This window comes from Zonotrichia leucophrys, chromosome 3, assembly GCF_028769735.1.
Source record: "Zonotrichia leucophrys gambelii isolate GWCS_2022_RI chromosome 3, RI_Zleu_2.0, whole genome shotgun sequence".
Classification (NCBI taxonomy): domain Eukaryota; kingdom Metazoa; phylum Chordata; class Aves; order Passeriformes; family Passerellidae; genus Zonotrichia; species Zonotrichia leucophrys.
The window spans coordinates 86,837,156-86,860,011 of record NC_088172.1 but is presented as its reverse complement, the minus strand read 5'-3'; the positions used below and the strand labels follow the sequence as shown (position 1 = coordinate 86,860,011).

At 40.7% G+C, this 22,856-nt stretch overlaps 1 protein-coding gene across 1 annotated transcript; it reads right to left on the bottom strand.

Moving 5' to 3' along the window:
- Positions 1-2,602: 2,602 nt before the first annotated feature.
- RRP15 (ribosomal RNA processing 15 homolog) lies at positions 2,603-22,856 on the bottom strand. The gene is made up of 5 exons (XM_064709139.1): positions 22,732-22,856; positions 19,899-20,173; positions 17,989-18,086; positions 16,970-17,156; positions 2,603-3,199 (listed from the first exon to the last, which is right to left on the bottom strand). Exons 1-5 carry the CDS (start codon positions 22,802-22,804, stop codon positions 3,047-3,049), a joined length of 786 nt encoding a protein of 261 aa, XP_064565209.1. The 5' UTR covers positions 22,805-22,856; the 3' UTR covers positions 2,603-3,046.

Below are 22,856 nucleotides of genomic sequence, written 5' to 3'. Positions count from 1 at the left end.
TTGTCCTGCTCAGCTTGTGAACCCAGGATGATCTGCCTCACAGCTGCAGAAGTGGCAGCTCTACCCTCCAGGTTTCAGCAGAGATGATGCTGTGGTACAGCGGCATCAGGCACAACAAGGTTATTCCATCACCACTCTCAAAGTGTTTCCCTAACAGGAGGATGAAGAAAAGCAGGGGCAAGACAGTTATTTTTTTCCATAGGCCAACTCATGCTTTCCTTGCTGAAAAAATGTTAGCGCAATTAATGTGAGGAGAAATTAGACCAGGGGACAAGAGACATGGGGAAGAGCTGACCCTGTGCCTTCTCTTATTAAACAAAACTCCTGCTTTGCGTGCAATCCATAGAATATTAAACTTTACATACTCTGGAGTTGGCTTGAAGCCTAACAAAACTGGAACCACCCCATCCTTATTGGCTTTATATAGATAGGTACAGAAATATACAAAGTTGAGATGATTCATGCTCTCTGGAATGAAGGGCAGCAGCACAACTTTGCTTGAGCAGAGATATTCATGGGAGCAGAAAAAACAGAGTGAGCACTCTGACTGCTGGGAAAGGCTGCTGAAGGTTGTTCTTGGTAGCTGTTGAAGAGGAAGAACATTACTGAAAAAGGGGGTAGGGCAGCCCAGAGAAGAGACTGGAAGGTGCCTGGGCCAAAGAAGATCTTTTGAACTTCTAGTCAACAAAAACAGAACTTGTGAAATAAAGCAGTCTAAAATCAAAATATGTAGTTAGCAATTTTAGCAACTCTCAGAGCTTGGCATAAGGCACAAAAAAAGGACAAGGCAAAGACAAGGTACAGTATAAAATTTAAAAACCTACTCAATATATATATAAAAATGTAATTACTATGCTTCTTAAAAGGCAAGAAATGCTCTCCCCTTATAGGCTATGCACTCTAAATGAAATGGAAGCTCAAAATACTTTTGGCAATATTGATAGATTCCACATTTTTCTTAAACACACAAGATTCACTTCAGTGCATAATCAAAACATTACTCCAAAAATACACAAATAAACACCCAAGCATTTTAAAAGTATTTGGAAAGCATTCTGAAATTTTTAATAATCACCTCAGGATGTCACAGTTCCTAAGGAAAACTTAAGATTATTTTCCAGAAGTTTGATTATGGAAAGAAACTGCTGATATGAAACTAGAGAGCAACTGTAGATTTAAGGCTGCTGATGTAATTTTTCCACAGAAAGCAGCTGAACTCTGTAGAGAGAGAGAGCAGTGTCAGGTTAGACTGTTATGCTGCTTCATGGACTCAAGCCCCATTGCAGCAGTTTCTGCACTGCACTCATGAGATGGTGCCTCTCACTGCACAGCTCTACAGATGTGGAGCCTTCAGAAGATGGGATAACCATATGTCAAACTTGTGTGGTTTTGCCACTTGGTATTTTGGGTGTATGCCTTCATTTGTGATAATAAATATCAGGCCACAAACTAATGTCTCCTCAGATATCTAATATGTTTAACACTCAAAACAGCTTGAAAATCTAAACATTTCTGCTGTTAGCCTGGAGTTCTCCTGGAAGAATTATGCTACAATATATACCAGATGAATAGGCTAGGGACGAGACAATGATTGCCAGTTGTTGCGATGGGGTTCTCTGCCATTTTGTACCCATAGTTTTTATCCTGCAGTACACACGAAGTTCAAACAATGCCTTTGTTAGAAAAATCTAAATCCTACTGCACATTTCCATGCTGGAGACTGAAAATTTCAAAGTAGCTCCTAATCATATCTTGCCTATAAGCAGGTACAAAGAAAGGTTTGTCTGTAAGGCATCTGTTGAAATGGACAGAACAGTACCATGCATTTTAACTATCAATTAATGGGCCCCAAAGCTTTTTCTTCATGTAGCAAATGGGGAAATGTGATAGCAAAGTTAAACAAATGACACAGCATCAGACAGTCAGTCTGGAACAGCAAAGGCAGCAGAATTCAACCCCAGCCTCTCATTTAGAACACCCTTATCACCACACAATTCCTCCTGCATATGCTTACACAAAATATATTCTTATGTGTGTTAGCTTCTGCACCTCTGCAACCAACAACTACTGAGGAGAAATTGCTGTAGCTTAAAGAAAGGCAATTGTGTTATTCTGACAGATGACTTCCAAATTTGTTACTGTTATGCCCACACTAAGAGGAAGGGCTTTGGTTTGACCCTTTGCACACCTGAGGATTTAGCATTAGAGCTGCCTAAACCCACAGGATCAATCTCAGAGCTCTGGCTCCTCACTGAAAAAGGCCAGAACACCATAACTCTACATGAAGCAACACTGAACACCATTTTCTGTGGTATTGTTAGAAAAGCTCTCCCTCCCCAGTGAAATAGCAATGACTGCTCTTTCCTACCAGACTCTTAGCCTATACAATCTCAGACTGGCAATGGAAAAACCATATATATACATATATAAATACTAAACCCTATCAGTAGGGTCAAGTCTCTGTCTTTACAGTTCTGTTTCCAGAGTTGTCTCCAATCAAACTAATGCTCCTAGACCAGAACTATCACATGAATGGTTACTTTCCTTTATTATCTACAGAACATTTTCTGGCCAAAGTAGTAAAGACTCTATAGGAGCCCAATAACTTTACAAGGTGAGGGCATTTCTGTGTTTATTGTAAGCCATTTCTATTGCAAATTGCAACAACTTTTCAAAGTGCAGCAGTGATTTGGAAATGCAGACACACTAATACATCAATTGCCATGACTAATGTGTAAACTTTTAATGACCTTGGCAAAATCTATCTTTCATTGGGCAAGTGCCACTATTTTGACTGTACAAAATGTTTTGGAAATATGTTGAAAATTATACTTGTTTTGGAAAATATTTCAGGATTTCAGTATAGCAAATGGAGCTATATTAAATAAAAGTTTGACATGGAGGAGAAAACACTCCAAGGTTGTGTAAGTCTTTTTTTTTTTTCCTTTTAAAAGAGGTATCCTCCAAGTGTTGTACATTCATAGAATGCTGACTTTTTATCCAAACAAACTTAAGAAGATAAAACATTATCTTGAATGATTTTCATTCAGTCACTGTCATCTTCTTGTTTCAGACCACCTCCTTCTTCAGTGTTGCCCTCTCCATCGCTTTCCTTGTCCCAGTCCTTCATAGATGCTCCCATCATGAAGTCATCACGCAGTATATTCCATTCTGGCCCCTCCTCAGACTTCACTTCACCCTGAATAGTTGAGGGGAAGAGAAGAAAGAACAGAGCAACGAGATAAATGTGAAAGGCAGTAAAAGATGCAAGGTCTCCATGAAATCAAAATAACACCTCCCACAATCAGCAGACTGGGGGCCAGGTCTTTGTGCAAATGGTACTGAAACATGCAGAACAACCAAAAATGACTTGATGCTAAAATGCAAACTTGTTTTAACCAACCAATAAAAGAAATATGGAAACAAAACAATTATTCCTCACGGATGAAACAGTCAACCCTGGGCATGGCTTCCTTTATTAAAATCTTTCTTGGCAATCAGAATGGATTCATGATATCATTTATTAACCCCCAGGTGCTGCTTCATTAGAACACTTCTTGGCACATTTCTAAAACACAAATATGGATTTAATAAAGGCTTAACCCCCCCAAATTTAATATTTAACATATTCGGTGATACGTGAACCAAATCCCCTTTATGTGAATTATTACCTCACTACCTGGGCTTGTCATATGGTACAAAGCTGCCTCTAAAAGAAACAAAGTTGATCTACTCTTAGCAAGCCAACAACACCTTACTCCAAATTTCCTAGCTCTTGGAAGTGGATAAACTCGAGGCCCGCTGCATGGGCTGGTGAACAATGAAGAGAAGGGCCGGGAGCGGGGTTTCAGGTTAGCGCTGGAAGCAGCGCTCGGTCGCGGCTCCCGGAGGTGACAGATCCCGTTTGGCAGTGCAACAGCCCCATCCTGTGGCAACACCTCCACACAACAGCTGGAAGCTGTGCTTGCGTCCTTCCCGGAGGAAAATACCCAGAGCTGCTCGATGTACTGAGCAAGGATTTATTTCAGTGTTTATGCCTTAGCAGCGAAACAGTTCTGAGGAATAACATGGCTCAGTGTCCAGCAGGCAAGCAAAAAACTGTCCTACCAAAGTGGAATTAGGGGCACTGAAAACACTAATTTAATTCTGCAAGGTCTTTGAAAATAAATTTAACACTGGCACCCCAGGGAGGCTTTCCCCACTCCCCTGCTCCAAAGAAGGGACCTCAGCATGCTCTGCAGACAAGATTTGCCTCCTGGATGCAGAACCTGCAGTAAATGTATGATCACTGTAGACATCTGTCCACACCTCTTCTCTGCCATGCTTCTAGGAATGTGATACCACTGCATGTTTTAGCTGAAGCCTGTGGGAATCAAGATTTGGGATAGAGCAGCATATGGAATTTGATTTCAGGAGAACAGAGAAATGAAGAATGCGAGTCCATTACTGTAAATAAAACATGTCCTATCACCCCATCAGAAGTTATCTGAGTGCAAAATGCCTACCAAACAAGGTATGTGTTTTTAATAGGTAATCAAAGCAGAAATGCTACATGTGACTTCTGCAGCTCTTTATCAAACACTGCCGTCACAAAAGTAGAATAGCAAGTCTTAACACATTTCTTCCCAAACGGAATTTCCCAGGGCCCAGCTCAAATAAAGAGAAACTACACAGCTGTTCCTCAGGATGTTTGCACTGGGTTTCAGTTTAGGGTTTGCTTTTGTGCCTTCAAAGATGCTCTCATTAATGGCTTCTCCCATCCAACAATTCCCCTTTTCCCAAGGGTAGTGCCTCCTAACCACTCACTACTCTTGCAGCACTTTTCTTCAAGTGCTACACCCAGTAAACCTAAAATCATCTCAGAAGGGGCAATCAATTACCTGGAATTAAAGAGCTACAGATAAGGCAGGTCCCTAGGCAGACCTTAAAATTTTCACAAGATTTATCTGCATTGTTATGATAGTGCAAACACAGATTGCCTGTTCTGGGATGCAAGGCGAGGGTAACTATTGTTTTCCTCCTTTTAAACTGTATTGCAGTTGTACATGTTTGTCTTTGCAGAGTAGAGAACAGTTTAGAAAAAAAAAATCACAAAAATCACCAAGTTCTTTCTTTTTTAATCCCAGATCTTTGATAAATCATTAGAACAGTGAAATTTAAGAGAGTTGAATCTGAAATACTTAAAAGAAAACATCCTATATTTCTTACAAAACAATCTACATTTTTTGTTTTCAATAATTAACCCAACAGAATTCCTTTTTTTTTCCAGATATGCAGAACAGGGATTTTTTTTTTTCTTATTTTGTTTTGGTTTTTAACAGCACAGAAGGAGTAGATTATTATCAGCAATGACAGTTGCAAGCTCAGGGTTTGAAAAGCTCAATCCTCAAATTCATCCCAAGCTACTATTCAGCAACCATTAGCCCTTCTTTCTGGCTATGTCAAGTGAAGAACAGGACAAAAGCAGGACTTGAACAAAAGAGGGATGCTGATCCTCCATAGCATTACCCATTCTGTAAGATACCACAAAGGCCTGAATAGAGTTTTACAACAAGCCTAAAGGAGAAAGACAGAGGTAGCATGTTCATGCCTCAAGGATGAAGATTAAATGCTTGAAAGCAAATATTTAATCAATTTTAAGCATGCCTCCAAGTGAAGAAAATGCCTTATTTAGTATCTTCATTCCTAACTCATTTACTGCTTATTTTCCCCTCAGAATAAAAACTCTCCAAATCTAGTGCATCACAAAACATTCCCAAAGTCTTAAGAAAATATGCAGTGACAATATTTGTATAATTAACAATTAGTTGAACTGTAACATCACTTCCCAACTTGCTTTATTTAAGAATGTTAATACAGTTGGGTTTTCAATGCCATAATCTAGTTTCATCTAAATAAAACAAAACTGATTCTTGGCACGTGGAAAATAAACCAACTTTCAATCAACACAAATGCTTTTGAAGTCCCAGTCAGCTGTTCATGCACATCTCACTACAACACTGAAGTCCCCTTTGAACATCCCCAAATGAAAACAAAGCAGATTATATAAACAACACAGTGTAATGCTACATAATGTGAATCCTTCAGTAAGGCAAGGAGTGAAAAATTCTCGTGTTGCTTTTTTTCCTCTCCTCTTTTATACATTGGAATTGGGTTTTCTTTGCCAGAAGGGTCTGCCAACCTATTTCCAAAGGTCTGAGAGGCAGCAATTAGTAAAATACCTCAAGAGTCACTGTTGTTTTACTAATTGCTGGTGATGAACTTGTTATCATGAGCTGAAATAAAGCAGACCAAAGCATGCACTGTGGTTACTCTAGTGCTGATACTTGCTCTGATGGACTCATAGTGCAGTTGAAGAGAGTATATAAATTTAAAAAAAAACAAAAAAACTTGCCTACTTGCTAGGCTATCACAGCATTAGCTAAAGCCTCTCTGCAGTGGGGACATACTTCCTGAACTAATTCTGCTCTGAAGACACACTCCCTAAAATCTGCACCAGGACAAGAGGAACTGAAATTCTTGGCCAAGTCCTAATAAAACCACCCAACAGCGGTCCAAACTAAGCTCCAACTAAGATTAGTTCTGTCACTTAGAACAAGCAGCTGACCCTTGCAGGATCCAGGCTGGAACTGCCTCCTGGATGCTTTTAAAGGAATTGGTCTATGAAAGCCTTGTGGTAGCAACAGCAGCTATAAGATCAAGTTAGAAATCTCCATGGTTTTGTTCATTTCTTTACCATCACAAAAAACTGGAGCTACAAAATTTGCTCTTGGTAAATGACAAGACAGTATATTCAACTCAGACTGCCAAACTCAACACTGGAGCTGTGGCAGACAGCACTGACACCAAGGTGTGGGATCAATCCTCTCTGTCTCAAGCAGGATGATACCTGCCCAAGCTTTTCAGAACCTTACACTCAAGCAGACCAAAGTCCACAGTGCCTACTGGTAAGTAATGGCATTAAAAGAAGATATGCCTTGAAATCAGACAAAAGACAGCATTTCACTCCACTGCCCACCAGCTTGGGTCACTTGAGCAACTCCAGCTTCTGCATCTGCAGAACAACAAACACACCTACAGCACCGCGGAGATTCCCCAAGAGCAGTGTCCAGAAGAAGACAGGAATTCCAGGCTTTTCAAAAAGGAACATTTTTCAGACCTAGGGATTACAATCAGCACACTGGACCCCCATGCCTTTGCTCTGTGTATAAAATGAAATGCCAGAGCTTGCAGGGGCATCTCTCTTTACCATCACCTACAATAAATGTTTATTTGTACCTGTCAGGGAAGGAATTTCTAACATAAATATCTCTCAAGCAACAACTTTAAGCACTGAGAAAACAATTCTAACGTGTCTAATTAATCTGAACTGCCTCCCCAGGTTCCTCTGTTTTGCTCAATACAAACATTTAAGACCTTGAGACAGCGAAGCTTTTGTCATGAGGAAGAAGTTAAAAAGCGTAACTGCCAGAACACATTCTCACACACATCTGACAATTACCTTCCCTGTCAGCCTGCATCTTGCTCTGAATGACTGCTTCTATTCTGGTTCTCATCCCCAAGCAAGTCCATGTAAACTGAGCTCAAAAAAACCCAATCAGGCAGCACAGGCATACACTGAGCTGTGTTAAATCTGAATTTAAAATAACAATAATAATAATAATAAAACCGCCACTTGGCAGAGGAGGGGGAGGGAATGAAAAGCAAAGAACACCAGCATAATCATTTCTCCTAAGTTAATTTTCAGCAATATGCGAGCTCACAGGCTAAGAAAATAAATTTCCTCCAGGCTGGGAAGAAATGAAAAAAACTGCAGCCAAAGTATCTAAAGCAGAAATGTAAGCAGAAAACAAAATGCAATGATTTTTAACAGGAAAACGATACTTGGGTTTGATCATTAGTGCTGCCGGCAACTTCATCTGATTTGAATTGCAGCAAGACTCTAAGAAAGGTTCCTATGTAAGCCTGATCCCAAACAGCCAAAACCCCACAAATGTGCAAACTGAGAATACAAACTACACTGATATTATCTTGAACTTCTGAGCTCAGTTCTCACAGCAACTCACTCTGGGAAGCATTTTCAGCTTGCAGAACATGTGAGCTGCACAAAAGAAATCTATTCTACTGCAGTATAACTCTGCACAATCATTTATTCCTTAGGGTGAGAGTTATTCAATGCCCATCTGCATTCTCTCTCTGAATGAGAACTCAGAGTGACTGAACTAAACTGCCCTGGTGTACTTGAAGTGACACTACACTGTGGGTACCAACAGTGGGACAGGGGATTTACCCAGATCACAAGCTTTCTCACATACACCAGAATCTACTCTGGCAATTCTAGTAAATAAGTCTAAGAATGAAATTTTTTTACAGTGTGTTTTGAGACCTGCTGTTTCTGTTCAAACTTCTCTGTAAGTAACACACTGGAATTATTACTACAAGCACAACAAATAGTGATTTTCCTTTTGAGCACAGCCAGAAGACCACCCAGAGCGTAATGACCTGCACGAGGAATCTCCCCATCCTCACATCCTCCTCTAGGGTTTACTACAACTGGGGATGTGTGAATGAGAAGGAATGCTTTGGGTTGGCACGCAGAGGCTTAAACATGGCCCAGCTTTGGAGGGGTCAGAACTCAATTACAGAATTTCTAAAAACAAGCATAAACCTGGGCCTAAGCAACGAAGAAAATTCAGAAGCGTTGTTATTAAATGCTCAGTTGCAAAGAAGAATCTTAGAAAAAGCTTATGAGAGAACAGATTTCCTCAGGCTTGGTTCACCAGAAACCTCATAAATTATTATTTCTGTCAGGAAAAGCAAAAATATTTTAAGAATTCAAGCTTCACACAGGGCCCTTCTGCACACAGGACGCTCTGGAACGCCTCAGCCTGCGCTGTACTCCAGCCATCGACAGCAGCCATCTCAGAAACCCCTGTGCTGCACAAGGAATTCCACCACATGCTGCTGCATGACCTGTTTGGCCATACTGGCATCAGGACTCCCTTCCCATGTTTTAATGAGCATGATGTGTAGCAAGGGCATGCTACGCCAGGAGCAAGCTGCTCAGTTCCTGAACCACCAAGCTGTACCTGGAAAATGCACAGATATAGCAAGAGTACCTAGTAAAAATTATACAGTCAAGATAAAGGCCTCCACTGTGCTGTCCCTCAGAAGTCACATCTTAATGTCTTTCAACAGTTTACTTTAGACAAACATTTTCCAGTCACAGCAGATTTTTCTCAGATGTCACCCATTTATGAAAGACACTTATGCACTATCTCAGCTGGGTACCTAAAATTTTCTGCAAGTTGTTATAAAAGCTTGCCTGCTGGCCCAGTAAAGAAACATGCAGACCTGCAGCTGTTTGGAGTATTTCTGATTTTTTTACAATAAATTAGCATCTTGCAAATTTTTAAATAATATGAATATCACTCAAATTATTTCCAACAAATGATGCTAAAATCACCCACTGTCTTTCATTATCATTTAGCAAGAGGCATAAGGGAGTGAGTCCCAAAAGGTTGTCTCAAACAGTAAGGGCTACAGAAATGACCATGCCTGTCCCTTCAGCACTTGAGAAATCATCTCACAGAACAGCTGATGAGAAGGAAGTGGGGCAAAGAAAAGGCCTCTTCCTAACTCAGGATTTCCACTTTTGAGTCCCAGAAGAAGTTAAGGATCCAAAAAACTTTGAGGTAGGAGGGTGAGGAATAAAAAAACACCAAAACAGAGTCTACAAGGAACTAAGCTTTACGCAATGTGAAATAATGATGTTTTCATGTCTGCTAAGCAGCTTGTCTGATTTCACCTCCCTACAGTCACTGCCCTTGCTTTTACTTCAATGGTTTTTGAGACATATCCTAGAGGTCTCCAAATCCAAATTTCTCTGATCTTATATTCCTGTAATTTCCCCTCACATTGCCATGTATGAGTGGCAAGCTCATTAAGGAACAGACCATACCCCTCAACACTCCCAGGCTGCTTTTTGAAAGCAGCCTCATGAAGGAAGATGTAAACTGCCCAAGATCCCAATCCCTTATCTTAAACATCTGGCTACCCTTTCTCTGCATTTCTGACCTTTGCATCTCTGTATGTGTTTCTGTATGGGCTTTCCCAACAGCTGCAGGTGGAGAAGAAATGACACAGACCACCTGCAGACCACTGTCCCAAGTTCAGCAGCAAACCAAAAAGAGGTCAGACCTTTCCAAGAGGCAGTTTTAGTATAATTTGTAATACTAACCAGGTTTTAGAAACCTGGTTTACATTTTCTAATCTTTCAGTAAATTTCAGAAACACTCATTAAAAACTGGCTGGAACTTCCCACAGTTCTGAAAAAAAAGTTACTGAACTCAGCAACCCTCTAACCATTGCAGGCTGGAAGGAGTTTGATCCACCACTCCTGAAGTCTACTGACCAAGATAAACAGATGAGTAGGTACTCACAGAGGTCATTTATAACACACACACTCTGGAAATCACAACATTTTATACCTTAATAAAACTTCAAAGTAAAGGAATCACTTTCCTTGATAATTTCCAATAGCAAATGCTCAGATGGGGAAAACAAACTTATTCAGATAGACAAGCTCCACCCAAACCTTCCTACTTCCAGAGAACATTTTTCTATAAAACTTTATGAAATGTTTAGATGTATTTTTCTCTAAGTACACTGCCCTGCCTATAAGAGTTATGAACAAAGCCAAGAGTGGAGAGCTGCTTTTAAAAGGCTTCCAACTTGATTTACCAGATAAAAGTCTAATAGGATTTGACTCTTTGTGCTTTGTATACTCACAGGAAGATCAAAAGGAGATGTATGCCACAAGTTTTGCAAATGTTTTACTGAAAAAAAAAAGCCTTGCAACATCTTCTGGGAAAACAAAACACATCATAGTATCCTGTGCACTAATAAACAAATAACAAGGCAAGTTACTCTCAAATCTGACAGATGGAGCTGTCTCAGCATTGCCTGACATTTCAATCACAAGTCCCTGTTTATATTCACTTAAAAATTTGCCAAACTTCAACTGCTTCATGGTGAAGGATTTTGCGATGTTTCAAATATAACCACTTCATTCCTTTTCACACAAAGACAAACTTAAAGTATTTTGTCTTCAGCTCTAAGGAAGAAAGAGACATTTTCTACAGGAATCCATTAATACCTTGCATCATTCATTCTTTTTAAACTGAAAAATCAGTTAGGGATGTGTTTTGGAGCTGGCAACATATCTTTTGCTATCTCCATGAACATTTGCCTGGATCTGGACAAGTTATAAACATCTGAAAGATGGCCCTCCCCAAAACTCAGGTCATCACCTCAGTAAATGCAATAAGCATTTACCATCCAAATTCTCTAAGATATCTGTCCTCACTGATCACACACTATCTGCATCTTAGCAGGCAGCATTCAGCTGAACTGAGAGTGACTCATGATGACACACAGGGGACCGGCCTTTCTGTGCAAACAGCTGTCAGGGCTGCTCCTGCCTTAAGCACAGGATACTTGCTTGGCCCTCAGGTGCAGGGAGAAAGAACCTGTCAGGAACACAGAACAGCAAGAGGATGAAAAAAGAGGTAGATGGGAACAAAGTGCAAAATCACAGCCTTTTCCCTTCCTGATTTCTGATCAAATATCTGATAAAGAGGACAGAAAGGGATATCTGAGTATAATACCACAGGAAAAATAGTAAAGCTAGTGAAATACCGCCCTTCACATGACCCTTAATTGTCTTATGTGGAGTTGAATTTACAGTGTCAACTTCTTGACACCGAATCAATCAAATTTAAATATTGAAACGCTGACAGATTTAAACTTACATTTAAATATTGGAAAAGGTCTACATTCCCATGTTAACACAGATTTGCATTACCTGCTATGATAACAGTCAGGGAACTGAGCTTGCACGTCTTAAAAACCCAATCCTGTTGATGACCCAAACTCTCTAAGTTAATACAACTTCTAAACAAATTCAAAGTAAAAATGTCATAATCAAACAACCTCTAGTACTGCACAACAACCCTTTACCTTAAAGAACCTAAGGAATATAGGATATAGCAAACTGGTGGCAGGCTGCACTGCATTTATCCCTAAGGATATTTCTAAGAATACAGCATACAATTAGTTGTCAGCAACTTTCTGGTACAAAACCAAAAAACTTCATATAAAGCATCAGCTCCAAACATATATGGGGTAACCTTCAAGAGAATGTACATTCAGTTAGGAAAAACAGATAAAAATGCAGGATCCAAAGGAATCCAAATTAAAAGTTTTTGTGCATGTGATGGGAAGACATTTATTAAAACTGGGAGAATACATCTACTCTGGCTACAGCTGAACTAAATTAATACTTGGCTGCCCCCTCAAATCTGCTGGAATACATGCATGCCTGGTTACTCCTTCAATTAGGTCTGTAAAACCAGCATACAACAGCTGTAGTAATAAACTCGTGCTACTCTGCAATGCCATTATCACCTCAGGAAGTTTCCTGTTAAGATTGAAAGAGGTGTTGATACACCTTTCCAAATTTCCTTGTCATCTCTGCCTTCATCCACACTTCAGAAACAATTTCATAATACAGACTGAAGCAACTGTTCAGACTATTGTCACTCCAAAGAGGAATATATGAATGAAAGCAGTTGTTGTTTTTTCTTTTCACCCTCCCCATTTCTACACTGTGAAAGCAGTGGAAAGAAACAGACCAAGCTGATGGCCAGTACTCAAGAAGCTGCAAGGATAAGAATGCAGTCACCCTCAGTTTTTAAACTGACGCAACTTTTAATGTGGAAAGCACAATTTATACCCCCTTTTAGCTTAAAAAATGAAAGCTCCCATGCCAATCCTTGTATCCCAGCAAGAACAGTGGTCGAACTTGGAAGCATAACATTCCTCCTGCCCTTGAACAATCTTCAAACTGCGGCTTAAAATAAAGTCTCATGAACAGAAGAAAAATCTATAGTAAGTCTGACTCTAATCACTGCCCTTACAAATTACCTACCAGATACTTGGAGCATTTATAAAATTTGCTTGAGGTAGGAGTAACTTTTCTGGAAAAGCACTTTAAGTCCCATATGAGCAATCACTGCTATGAAATAGCACTTATATTCTTCTCCACTCATCTTCCTTCCCATCAATAATTTATTTTAAAATAGGCAGTATTTTGAGACCAACATACCATTTTTTTCCAGATGCCATCCCAACACAGGAAGCAAATTGTACCTTGGGGTCATGTACTGAGCCGAGCTTACAGAAAGATTACCTTGCAGAATTTGGATCATGGTTACTGAAGTAGACTAGGAAATCCTGCTCTTACTTTCACCACTGAAATGCTCTGGTTTAAGAAAGTTTACAAGTTGAAGCAAAACCAAAGTCCTAATAAAAAATGAAAGGTCAATGAGCGCAGGTTATATGTGTCATAAAGAGCATCTGTAACTTTCATGCCAGTTGTTTATGTGTCACTAAAAAATGTTTTACCACACAGTAAAATGCCTAACAGGGAGCAGCACAAATTAAAAAAGTCAAGATGAAATTGTAACTAATACACAGCAAGTGTGGAGAAAAAATCTGAATTTCTTCTGAATTTCCTTGTTTTCTTACAATTAAGATTTCAAGACTTCATGTAGTTTGCTAGATTAGCCAACATATCTGTGCAATTCTAGAACAGAAACTTCACTCGACCCTGGAAACAAGGGTACTTCCTAAGAGCACCCTGTATTAAGGACCTAAAGAAAACAAAAGGTTCCTACAAGGAATCCTTTACTGCCACTACCTACTTCTGTATTCTTTCTATAGACATAAAAATAACTTCAGTCTCCAGGCCTGAAAAAACAGCTCTTTTGAACATACCCTTTCTAAACCTACAGTTTATTAAAGTTTCTTGTAGTGTCTTACAAGAAGATATGACCAACACATTCTGAAATGAAAAGCTGATGTATAAGAATTTTGTTGAACAAATTGAAAGCTCTCATATCTGCCAATGAACGATTCATAGAAAAGCCCAACCCAAAACTTAAAAAAAAAAAGCCCATCCGAACACAAACAAGTGGGATTTTTATTATTTTTTTTAATGACTACATTTTTCTCCCACATTGCAAGGCTTCAGACAAGGTGGTGAGGGGAGAGAAATTAGATGATCTTACCCAGAGGCAAGCATCATGCACAGTAACTTGAAAAAAAACAGGAAAAAATATTACACAAGTCAGCTGGCTCAGCAAGGATTAAGAAATACTTTGATAAACAGCAAATGATATGAAAGGCAAAGCTCTTGGCTCCAGCTCAGAAAAATAATTACTCCCAGCTGGGCACACAGAACTCCAAGAAGGGCTACAATTTCACAAGAAGGGCACAGGAAAACTTACACAGCCTAACAGTCTTTCCTTCATAGTTAAGTTGGTAAGTATATGCCAAGTAACATTTAGGCCAATGGCTAAAAGTAAACAAGACTATGAACAATGTTCTAGTGGGGCACAGGTTACCTGCCCTTCCCAGGCATGCATAAAGCTGATGGAAACGGAGAACAAAATTTAAAAAGTGGTCATGCTGCTTTGAAATTACACTGCTGCAGATGGGCCTTTACACAGCATTTAATTTCTTTTTTTCACACATAAATATACTTGGCTAAATAGTCAATCAACAGAACTTTAAAAGGGGTTTCTTCAACAACCCCTGACACTTGAAAGAAATTGCCAAACTTTTAAAAATACAAAGCAAATTTTACATTTAAAAACTCCTGCAGAGCAAGAAAATGCTTTCACCCATTCTCAAAATACAGTCAAGTCTCTTGTCACAGCACAAGGCTTGAGTCAAAAAAAGTTTGCTTTCACTGGTAAAACTTTTTTCTGATATTTTTCCTGCTGACTGCTTGTTTTATGTGGGTGGGGTAATGTTTTTATTGTTCTGGACTGCCTTTTAATTGATGGCAGAGTGCCTGGATTTTGGGATTGGCATCTCTTCCATTGTTTTTGCTGAGATAAATAAATGTATCTCCCCCCCTTTTTAAAAACGAATACACTCTATACTCTCGACTGCTAAAAACAAACCCACAAAACAAACAAAAGCTTTCAGATGGCACAAGCAATCTGCTGAAACCCTGCTGCAAGGAATTTACTACTGAAAAACCTCATCCAGGCTTCCTACTCTCTGAAACACTCTCAAAGACCAAGAAGCAGAGATATAACAGTGGAGGCCAGCAGAAGTGTTCAGTGGCTAAATATTTGTGTAATTCTGAGAAAGAGAATGAAGAGCAGATTTTGGCCTCAACCTCAACCCTCAACAACTACCAGGAGGGGAGCTTGCTAAATGAGTAAGATATGTTCTCAAGAGAAAATAAGGCAGATTAGGAACAGCTTGAAAAGGAGTTATTGAAGAGTTTGGTTCAGTGTTAAACTGAATGGAGACTCACTGAAGCAAAGGCTGAAGAGTCACTGAAACAAGGGAGAGAGGAAAGGGGGTGGTCTGCCTAGGCAGACATTCAATTAAAAAACCCAACCAAAAATCCCAATCCCCACCCCAGCTTTTGTGCACAAGCAATGTGAAAGCAGCACCTACATTAATACTCAAACCCAAGACTAACCAGCCAGCATCTAAAACATCTCCAGAGGTCTTGAATGGAAATATGCTATTACTGATGCTGCCAAAATAAAACTTTTCTTTAGCATAGAAACATTTACAATCTGTGTTTTCTGACCTAGTAATTAAAAAATTGCCCTGCTACAATGTGGCACAAAACAAACGTCCTAGTTCTTGCTCAGATATTGACTTAATGCTGACTACAATGGTAGTTGGCACTGCCATTCTTCCAATATTTTGCTATTCCAAGGGAGGAGAAACAAACAAATGAACCAAAAAAAAGGGAACCACACACATACACATGTCCCCCCACCCAAACAAGCAAGCTGGAATTATTTAAGGAGAAATAAAGTGTCAGCACCAAGCTAAATTGTTCTCATTATCCAAAGAATTTAAAAAATACTTTAATATTACACTTGCATGAAAATTGTATGAGCACTCCATGCCAGGCAGTGTTTCAGCATGTCCCCCAAGTGCACACAAACAAAAAACATATGACAAAATGTTGTCTCCCAACTGATTAAAGTATTTCTTCCTGGCACAGAAAAGCACTTAGTTAAGTGCAGTGTGTCTGTGCCAACTGCAGTATTCCACCCACCACCAAGCACAGAGTTCAAACCTGAACACAAATACGCTTCAAAAACGTGCAGCTCCTGAAATACGAGAAAGAGTTGTCTGGGCAACTTGTTTTCAACCCTGAGCTACTTGGTGAGCTGAAAGAACTGATGAAGAGCTGGATGTGTCCAACTACGCTGTGTCTCAAACACATTTGGGAAAAGTGGAATGTATTTCTTTCCAAAACATCTCAAGAGCAAGGAAGCCACACCAGCCCAACACACACAGAGAATCAGGGAAAGAAAAGCCTACATATAAGGTTTAACAGGCCTGTGTTTCTTTCTGTTGTGGTATTCATTTTGTATGGCAAATCCTTCAGTTTCAGGCACCATAATCACCCAAAGGAAGCGAGTTTGACATGACCAGACTCTGGGGACACACAAGTACAGTCTAATATACCATGTAAGATGAACAGCCTCCAGGTCTTTGATGATTTCAAGGAGCTAACTATTGTTGGCCAAATTCCAAATGTCACAACCCACCAGAATCTAGCAGTTTGTTCCATGCTTGGTGTAAAATCCAAGAGAAAATCTAGTGTTTCATAATCTTTTTTTAAACACAGCTAAACCAAGTTAAGTGCATAAAAGGCTCCATGTCTTATCAGAAGAGCTTCCAGTGTTTTGTACTTTGATAGTCAAAAGACAGGGAAAATAGGCTACTTGTTCCCTTCCAAAAGTCTCAAAACATCCCAGCCATTTGGGTCAGAGGTTTATGAAGAGCAAGCAGATTGACAGAGAGTCTTTATATTGAGAAGGTACCTTGTAAGCATTTTTTCCTCACAGATGAAGCCTACCTGTTTACTTTTAGCAGCCTTGGTTCCTTTAGCCCCCTCCATGTTTCTTAGAACATCAATGAAATCTCTCTTTGAAACAGAAGACATCAGTTTAGCACGCTTCCTCTCAGAGCCCCCTGCTTTCTTCACCTCCTCTTCCATTTTCTTCTGGTGCATCCTGACAGCGTTGAATAATTGTACAACACCTCTGGGACAGAGAAAAAGACAACAAAGCAAACCTTTTAACTCAAGTTCCTTCCACAGAAATGAGGCCCCTACTAAAACTGATCAGTGCAGATGCTGGATGGTTTCTAACTCCCCAAAATGGTTACCTGGAACTTCAATTTGGTTAAGAAGTAACATTTACTAGAATATAAAGGACTTTCAATTTTTACTCCTCCTTCACAGCTATTGCTAGGAACCAGTAACAAAACAAATCTACTATTCAGACTCTGAAGTAAGCCTGATAACATGGCACTGAGATCTGTTTCATCCTTGAGCATGTTTCATCCTTGGGAGCATGTTATTTGTCCTAAAATCAGTTATTAAATTACTTAGGCAAGTTTCTTAATGGCAGTTGAAGCTGGAGGATAGGGCAGAGGAATGAGTAAGGACATACAGGCAGCACATCAAAATGTTCAACTAGTTCTGTGACACCAAACTACCACAATGTGAACAGGCAGCTGAACTTCACAACTGTGGATCTGGTGAATCCTCTGTGGAGAAGCAAAAAACCAGAACAGTAGTAACAACTGTTCTGCATTTTTAAGGCATTAAATTAACAAAATGAAGGGATCCAACAAAGCACTTCTGCTAAGCAAACATTAGATTCCCATCTAAATTTTTACTCTTTCATAAAGCTTCTGAAATCTTTTGTTGAACTTGATACTGTACAATGCAGACCTGTCTATAAATCTCTCGGCTCCTGCTAGTCACTTCTTAAGAGTTCAACCTGATTGGAAACAGATTACCTGCACAGGCCTTTTCCTCCTCTTTTAGATATACATACATTTAAGGAAAGCATTCAGAAAAACTTATACCTTGTGGCAATTCTCTGAAGATTTCTTTCCTTCTCTCGGTCTTTGACAACATCTGGCTTCACTCGGCACATCATTTCCCATTCCCGCTTTTTATCGAGCTGCGTTATAAATATTGTTATGTGAAACAACATGGACATTTGAGAATGCAGCATGACCTGACAGAGGATGTAGCAGGAGGAAAAAAAGTATCTGCAAAGTTCAGTCTGGTTGAATGTAAAAGGAACTCCAATATAGGGCTGGACAAGTCTCTTGCATTGACACAACAGGGGCCACACTCAGACCTCAGTCATCTACTTCCAGCAACAAAAGCCTAGGAAAAAGATGCTTTCACACCGACTGCCTTGAGCAACGAAATTATTCAAAGACAGCCTTCAAATCCCACACTTCACAAGCTGACCACAGAGAAATTTATACATAGTAAAATCCTGGGTCCATCAAGACTGGCATGTCACATTTTGAACATGGAGAATTTGACTTCCCCCTACAGAACTTGTCCCAGTATGGCTTTGTGACCAAAGCAACACTCAGCAAAGAGTACAACAGGCAGAACTCTAACACAGGAAGAGCACCAAGTGGCCACCAGACAACAAGTCATGTGTACAGTACTGGCTTTTGTCTATTTTTGGGAGGCTCTCCATTTCAAAACCAAATTGATCCCCTTTTCCTACCAGCGGACACGAAACCATCAGCTTTGTTTCTGCTGCAATAGGAGACCACTGTATTTCATGGCCTCTGCTTTAGGAGCAAGTTTTTCTCCCCCTCTGAACAATTTAACAGTGTTTTAAGCCTGGTGATGTTCCATTAAATCTGTTTTATGCAAGAAGTCTCTAATGGAATTTCAGAGTCCTTATCTTTACAATTACAGGCAGACTACTATGAATTTCTGAGTTTATGACCATGTTTTGGCCTTTGATCAAAAGAACTGCCCTATCCTACCTTTCATCAGCAAGAAATCAATGAAAGGCAAATTGCTTTCAAGTTTTGCTAAAGCAAACAAGTCACTTTGGGGACCTGTGGCCCATTTCTGTTCTGCAGTATTCTCACATATTTACTGGATGAGAGCAGGTATTTAGGACAACCATAACTGTGCAGATGCTGTAGTGAAGCTCTCTGAATTTAAAAGGCAAGCCATGGCCCAACTGCAGCATGTCCCAAACTGTCAGGTGAATAACCTGGTTATCCCACAGAAACAGAACTGGTAGGATGAGACATTAGAAATATTAATGTATTTCTAGCCTGAAGGGAAATCAATCAGAGCCTGGAATTAAAAGTTCCACTAAAAGCACAAACAAATGACTTACTTGCCAACATGGTTTCTTCATACCAGTTTCAGAACCAGAAGCAATTTAGGGCACAGATATGGGAATAGAAAGCTCCAATCAGGAGTTTTCTAATGAGAAAACTATTTTCTATTCATGACTCAGGGGAGCAAATAACAATGCACAGCCACATCAATGATTACTGCAGTCTCAACCTAGAGGCCTTGATTTTGGAAGTCACAGCACAATTTAAATGGAAGCAGTTTTCTTCTCTTTCTCACCCTCACTTTCTATGGTAGACAACTATTTCAATTTGTGATGCCAACAAATAGAATTTCACCCCAAATTAACAATGCCAATTAGAGAATCAAGCTAAAGTAGCTGCTTTCAGCCCCTCAAAAAAGAAAACACCTTAAGCTGACAGACTGGAACACTCCTGCTGCCAATGTTCAGCCTGCCTGATGACCCAGAAGAAGCAGTAAGAGAAAAAACCTTACACAGCATGACTAGAAAGTAAAAAAATTAATCTGCTCAAGATCACTGTGAAGGAGAGACTCCAAAACTGAGAGATCTGGGACAGTGCTCTGAGACTATCTTGCATGTAGCCCATCTCACAGTCACTGCACATGGAATACTGCATCTTTTTCTCACCCTCATCTTCTTTTCTTCCCTCTCTTGTTTTTTTTTCTCTCTTTCCTTCTCCAGGCTTTTATTCTTGGCCAAGATGGTGGACTTATTCTGTGGAATCTTTTTGTTGAGCACTTTTGCCATGGCATCTGCCCATCCTGAACTTGGGCCATCTTTGGAGCTTGCTGCCTCTTCAGCCACATTGCCAGGGGCTGCTGCTTCATCTTCATCATCACCATCCACGGCTTCACCTCCCGAAGAGTAGCTGTCGTCTGGAAGTTCTGAGCTTAACTCAGAACCTAGGGATTAAAAAAAAAAAAAGAAAATAAGCAAAAAAAGTATCAGAAATTGTTTTTAGAATCCTTCACTAGTTCCATTTGCTCCACATGTAAATGTTATCCAAGTTTAGAGCGAGGTATTACTGTAAATGCGCTGTTACAATTAATTCCTCAAGCAGGCACACACCATTATACTGAATTTATTAGAAACTATGCAGTGCAATGCTTGCTCACCTCAGTGATGATTTAAAGTGATTGAAAGAGGCTGGGCAAAAGGGAGAGGGCAGCCTTGGACATTTATAATTAGATTATTGAAAATTTTTATATTTGGGGCTGGTAATTGTGGTGGGAAAACTTGTCTATTTTCCAGTTTTAAAAGTGTAACTTATGAATGCCTATCCACACAAATATGTGCACATATGTATGTACACACTCCCAGAGAAACTGCAACAGTGACATCTGGTGTTGGACTGCAACAGCCACAGGAATTAAACTGAAGCTGGGGGGCATTTCTTACGTGACAGCAAAACCTGCTCAGAGACAACACTGCCAGCAAAACTACAATCACCCAAGCATAATGAACCCAGGGGAGACTGCTCTGTGGAATACAGCATCAAGAGAGGCAGCTCAAAAGAAACCAGAGGCACTGAGCTTTTCTGGGTAAGCCACTGCTCAAGTTACACAAATAAAACACCCCCAAAGTCAAACGTCCTTACCCCTATGAGCCCTTCAAAATAAAGAAGAATCTGAAGTTACAATACCAAAGTTTGGAATTAAGACAGCTGAAAACAGCCAAATTGATAGCACAAGAAATACATGAAGAGCTAGTCCTCATTACTCAGTTCAGTGGGTCAAATTGCAAGAATAGAAGTCTTTAACAGTGCAGGTGATTAACTAGAAAAAACCCTAACAAACAACATAGCAGCAAAACAGAGGCACTGATCAATTTAAAACAAAACCTCTACTGCCCAGGCACGTTTAGAGGCTTGGGGAGCATTTGGTTATCCTGATGGAAAGAAGTGAGAGTCTGTGGTTACAAAACAAATGTGGAAGAGAAATAATGACTGAATGCTTGGCCATTATCTCAATCAGTATGACTTTTACCACCACCAAGTGGTATGTCATGCTCCACTCAAAATAAACTATGGGAGTGTTTTCCAACAGTCCTTACTACAAATTGGAAGTTTAGAAATGGCGAATTTTCTCAACACATTCAGTAACTATTTAAAAGCATCCTTTTATATCCTTCTAGATATTTGCATCCACATTCTGAGTTTCCAATAAAAAATAAATTCAAACCATTGCCTGCAAATAAAGAACGGCAGCACCACACGACATATGACATGTAGGAGCCACGTCCTGGTTCCTAGACTTAAAACAACGTCAAGTTTTCACCCCTGGGCCTTGTCCATGCTGCTCTTTAGCTTTTAAACAAGGAATCAGCCCCTGTTTGTGACAACAACTACAGAAAGTCCAAACCTGAATCCCCCACACTGCTTAGGACCAACTTCTGCAGTTAGCCATAAGAAACAGATCAGACTTATTAAAAGGAAATTTTCAAAAACATGTATCATTTCCTTCACACAACATCTTCTGCCAATAAAGTAGGAGAATAATACCACAACATTTTGCTTTCAACAATTACAGAAAAATTAACAAGGTTTCCACTACCTGCCATAATTTATTCTTTAATGCATCAGAGTATCAGTCAAGGATCTGGGGCCCTATTCTGAATAAGAAAGACTGATATCTAGCACAGATTTAATATAAAAAGTTTTAATTGTTTCTGTGTGTGTTGTTGTGAAATACACATACACATCCCTCTATCTCACTCTTTCAGACTCGCTCAGTGATCAAGGTGTAGACACACAGTTAAACACAGCGAACATTCAGCAAGGAGCTCTGAAAGAAGCTCCCACACAACGCCTCCCTCTGGGCTCAACTCTGGCGCTCAAACCAAACAGAACCACTGCTGGAGCCACAGCTCCAAACGGCCACAACCAGGACTCCTCCAGAATAAAGAGGAAAAAGAAGGGCAGTCACAGGATAGAATGAAGAAGTGATCACAACTGGTTAGGTACACAACACGCAAGGAGGCGAGAACGGTGCAGAACGGTGCGCTAAGGGTTAATCCCTGGAACGAGAGCGTCCCCGGGCTTTCCTAGGGGAGAAGCAGATCCCGGCTGGCACACACGGAACTCGGGCAGCTCTGCACAGCCGTTCCCCTCGCTCCCAGAACGGGGACAGCCTCTGGCGGGCCGAGGGAATTCAGGAGCTGGGGACGGTACCCCCGGGCTGAGGGGGAACAGCCCAAGGGCCAGCGCAGGATCAGCCAGCAGGCCCCGCGGCAATGGCAGCCACGGGCCACGCCGCTGGAAGCGGGCTCAGCAGGGGCCGGGCCGGGGTCTGAGCTCCCGTTCCCCCCACGCCGACCGGCGCCGGCCTCGGCCTAGGGTCCGGAGCCACGGACCCACCGGCGGGCTCGCACGGGGCAGAGAGAAAGAAGAGGCCTCCAAGGTCATCACCGGCGGCCGGCGATGCCTCAGAAGAAGAGAGAGCCCCGTTCCCACTGCCGTTACCGCTGTCCGTGTCCGTGTCCGTATCCATGCCCGCGGCCCCGCGCCCACGTGGGCCCGCCACGGCCGCCGCCATCTTCCCCACGGCCCGCCCCACGCCGCGCTCCGGCCCAGCCCCCGCGCCGCCA

Coding starts and splice junctions, on each gene's coding strand:
- RRP15 (XM_064709139.1), bottom strand. CDS start 22,804: ATGGCGGCGGCCGTGGCGGGCCCACGTGGGCGCGGGGCCGCGGGCATG. Junction 18,087..19,898: donor GGGAAGAAAAGAAGATGAGG/GTGAGAAAAAGA, acceptor TTTATAACGCAG/CTCGATAAAAAGCGGGAATG. Junction 17,157..17,988: donor CTTCAGAGAATTGCCACAAG/GTATAAGTTTTT, acceptor TCTCTGTCCCAG/AGGTGTTGTACAATTATTCA.